At 38.7% G+C, this 3156-nt stretch overlaps 1 protein-coding gene across 1 annotated transcript; it reads left to right on the top strand.

The window, feature by feature from the left end:
- The first annotated feature begins 597 nt into the window (after positions 1-597).
- LOC129498735 (nucleophosmin-like) lies at positions 598-1786 on the top strand. Its single transcript, XM_055308288.1, has one exon. The coding sequence runs from the start codon at positions 681-683 to the stop codon at positions 1542-1544; it is 864 nt and encodes a 287-aa protein (XP_055164263.1). The 5' UTR covers positions 598-680; the 3' UTR covers positions 1545-1786.
- Positions 1787-3156: the final 1370 nt, after the last annotated feature.

Raw genomic sequence — 3156 nt, 5'->3', positions numbered from 1 at the left:
TTCTAGAAGGTTATAGAAACATCTGATATAAACGATCTTTTCTGGGTTTTTCTTTCTGATTATTTACTCAATAATGAGTCCTTCACTTGCTTCACATCCCACATTTCCATTTTATTCCCAGGGACTATAGAACAAGAGGTTAATGATAATCTCGTCTACATGAAGGTAGAGGACACATTTTAGTTAAGCAACTCAAATTTGAGCCAAGATTCTAAAACACCTATTTTAATAACTAGCAATTGTTCTGCACAAACTCTTCTCCAAAGAACAAACTTTAAAATGGTTATGAGCAACTCTTAATGGACCAAATTTTCTAACTTCAATGTCCTGAGGTACCTAAACTGCCAGCTCTCCGTGTCACTGTCCACTTACCTTAATTAACCATAGGTTCAGTTTTGCTTTGCATTCTAATTGGGTCCTGGACTAATTGTGCATTAAATACTTGGCAGAACAGTGTAGACAATCTTACACAGCCTTCATTTCCCCCAATTTCAATCTGGGAAAGCTTAAAATGTCAGATTATTATGGCTGATAGTTTCCCAAGCAAACAAAGGAAATATGATAAAGTTTAAAGTGATTTGATTCCCTGCTGTGATTCCGTCCTGCGCGGCTGTTCTGAGGAACAGTAGTCGTGTATCTCTGTCCGCCTTCTCTCCCACCTAAGTGCGTGCCACCGCCCCATGGAAGATTTGATGGACATGGACATGAGCCCCCTGCGGCCCCGGAACTATCTTTTTGGTTGTGAACTAAAGGCTGACAAAGATTACCACTTTAAGGTGGATAATGATGAAAATGAGCACCAGTTATCTTTAAGAATGGTCAGTTTGGGAGCTGGTGCAAAGGATGAATTGCACATTGTTGAAGCAGAGGCAATGAATTATGAAGGCAGTCCAATTAAAGTCACACTGGCAACTTTGAAAATGTCTTTACAGCCAACGGTGTCCCTTGGGGGCTTTGAAATAACACCACCTGTGGTCTTAAGGTTGAAGTGTGGTTCCGGTCCTGTGCGTATTAGTGGACAGGACTTAGTAGCTGTAGAGGAAGATGCAGAGTCAGAAGATGAAGAAGAAGAGGATGTGAAACTTCTTAGTATATCTGGAAAGCGTTCTGCCCCTGGAAGTGGTAGCAAGGTTCCACAGAAAAAAGTAAAACTTGCTGCTGATGAAGATGATGATGACGACGACGATGAAGATGATGATGATTTTGATGATGAGGAAGCTGAAGAAAAGCCTCCAGTAAAGAAATCTATACAAGATACTCCAGCCAAAAATGCACAAAAATCAAACCAGAATGGAAAAGACTCAAAACCATCAACACCAAGAACAAAAGGTCAAGAATCTTTCAAAAAACAGGAAAAGACTCCTAAAACACTGAAAGGATCTAGTTCTGTAGAAGACATTAAAGCAAAAATGCAAGCAAGTATAGAAAAAGGTGGTTCTCTTCCCAAAGTGGAAGCCAAGTTCATCAATTATGTGAAGAATTGCTTCCGGATGACTGACCAAGAGGCTATTCAGGATCTCTGGCAGTGGAGGAAGTCTCTTTAGGAAAATAGTTTAAACAGTTTGTTAAAATTTTCCGTCTTCTTTCATTTCTGTAACAGTTGATATCTGGCTTTCCTTTTTATAATGCAGAGTGAGAACTTTCCCTACCGTGTCTGATAAATGTTGTCCAGGTTCCATTGCCAAGAATGTGTTGTCCAAAATGCCTGTTTAGTTTTTAAAGATGGAACTCCACCCTTTGCTTGGTTTTAATTATGTATGGAATGTTATGATAGGACATAGTAGTAGTGGCGGTCAAATGGAAATGGTGGGGAGACAAAAATATACGTGTGAAATAAACTCAGTATTTTAATAAAGTAAAAAATAAATAAATAAAGTGACTTAAACACAGGATCAGGACCCACGGGCATACATTGGAGACTAAAATTGTTTTTCCTTTACACTCTCTTCTCTCTGACCTGGTTTTCCTCTTCCCTGTTTTCCTACCCCCCATGTGAATATTGGTCTTTGTGTCACAGCTCAAGCCTCTCACTTAACACACATTTTTTTTTTTTGATTGAACACAGAACTCCCACTTGGGTGTTCTTAGCTAAAATATCATCTATAAAATCTTGTCCATTATCTTCCTATAATTTCCACCTTACATTTTAAAGTTGTTTTGATGAGCCATTGGATTGGTCAGGGGAGTTAATTCCAAAGTTTATGAGTTCTTACCCCAATCCTACATGCCTCAAAAGCAGAATTATTGGAAGAGTGCTTGAAGAATGGACTAACATGCAAATTCAGTGAGCTCGTTGGCACTGGATGAGCAGTGTGAACCAGACAAAATCACCAGATTATGATTTAGGACATCAGAATGCTCCAGCCTGGCCTCTGGTTCTCTGTACAACCAGACCATTAACTGGAGGCCCTTGTTTACTTAGAAAGGGTTAAAGGATGATTTTTCAAAAGGATCACTTTAAAATTCACAAAGTAATAACTGTTGTGTAAATATTAAATGGACATATTGAACTGACTCAAAGAAGAATGCGATAAACAGATCTAAAACATCAAAAATACTGAAATGAATTTCTGATAGATGCAAAACTAGGCACAAAATGTAATCTTTCTAATGATGCTTGGATCATTTCTTTTTGCGGGGTAGAAACCAATTGTCTCACCACCAGGCAAAATTAATTTGCATTTCTACGAGTTTTATACGATTTACAGAGCTGTAGTATAGTCTAGTCAAAGACAATCGAAAGCACAGCCCCCTATAGAATGAGATAACCCTGGAGGATCTGCTAGACAATTTCCATAATACTGTTATAATGGCAATCTGTAATCTGCTGCCCATTTGAAAGGCTTTCAAAAATTTTCCCAATAAGCTTGCCCAGGAGATCATAAACACTGTCTCCTAGAATTACGCTTGATCACAAAAATGCTGGTCTCATTGGGTTTGGCCTGCTTATTTCCATGGCTGTTGCAGGAATGCTAATTAACCATATATTTGCTTTGTAAATTGAGAACCATGCCATTCTGAGTTACTACCAAGGCCACAGAATTAAATCTTGTGTGGAAGTTTTCATAAGGAGATGGAATTTTATCTTGTAAAGCCTGTGCCATTTGCTATCCTGAAGCTACGAAACCAGATCCAAGAAACTGTCCACCAACTATC

Source organism: Nyctereutes procyonoides, unplaced genomic scaffold (assembly GCF_905146905.1).
Source record: "Nyctereutes procyonoides isolate TBG_1078 unplaced genomic scaffold, NYPRO_anot_genome, whole genome shotgun sequence".
NCBI classification, from domain to species: domain Eukaryota; kingdom Metazoa; phylum Chordata; class Mammalia; order Carnivora; family Canidae; genus Nyctereutes; species Nyctereutes procyonoides.
The sequence above is the reverse complement of the archived record's forward strand: the minus strand, read 5'-3'. Positions and strand labels throughout refer to the sequence as shown.

Bases quoted from the DNA above. Each gene is read 5' to 3' on its own strand.
- LOC129498735 (XM_055308288.1), top strand. From the start codon at position 681: ATGGAAGATTTGATGGACATGGACATGAGCCCCCTGCGGCCCCGGAAC.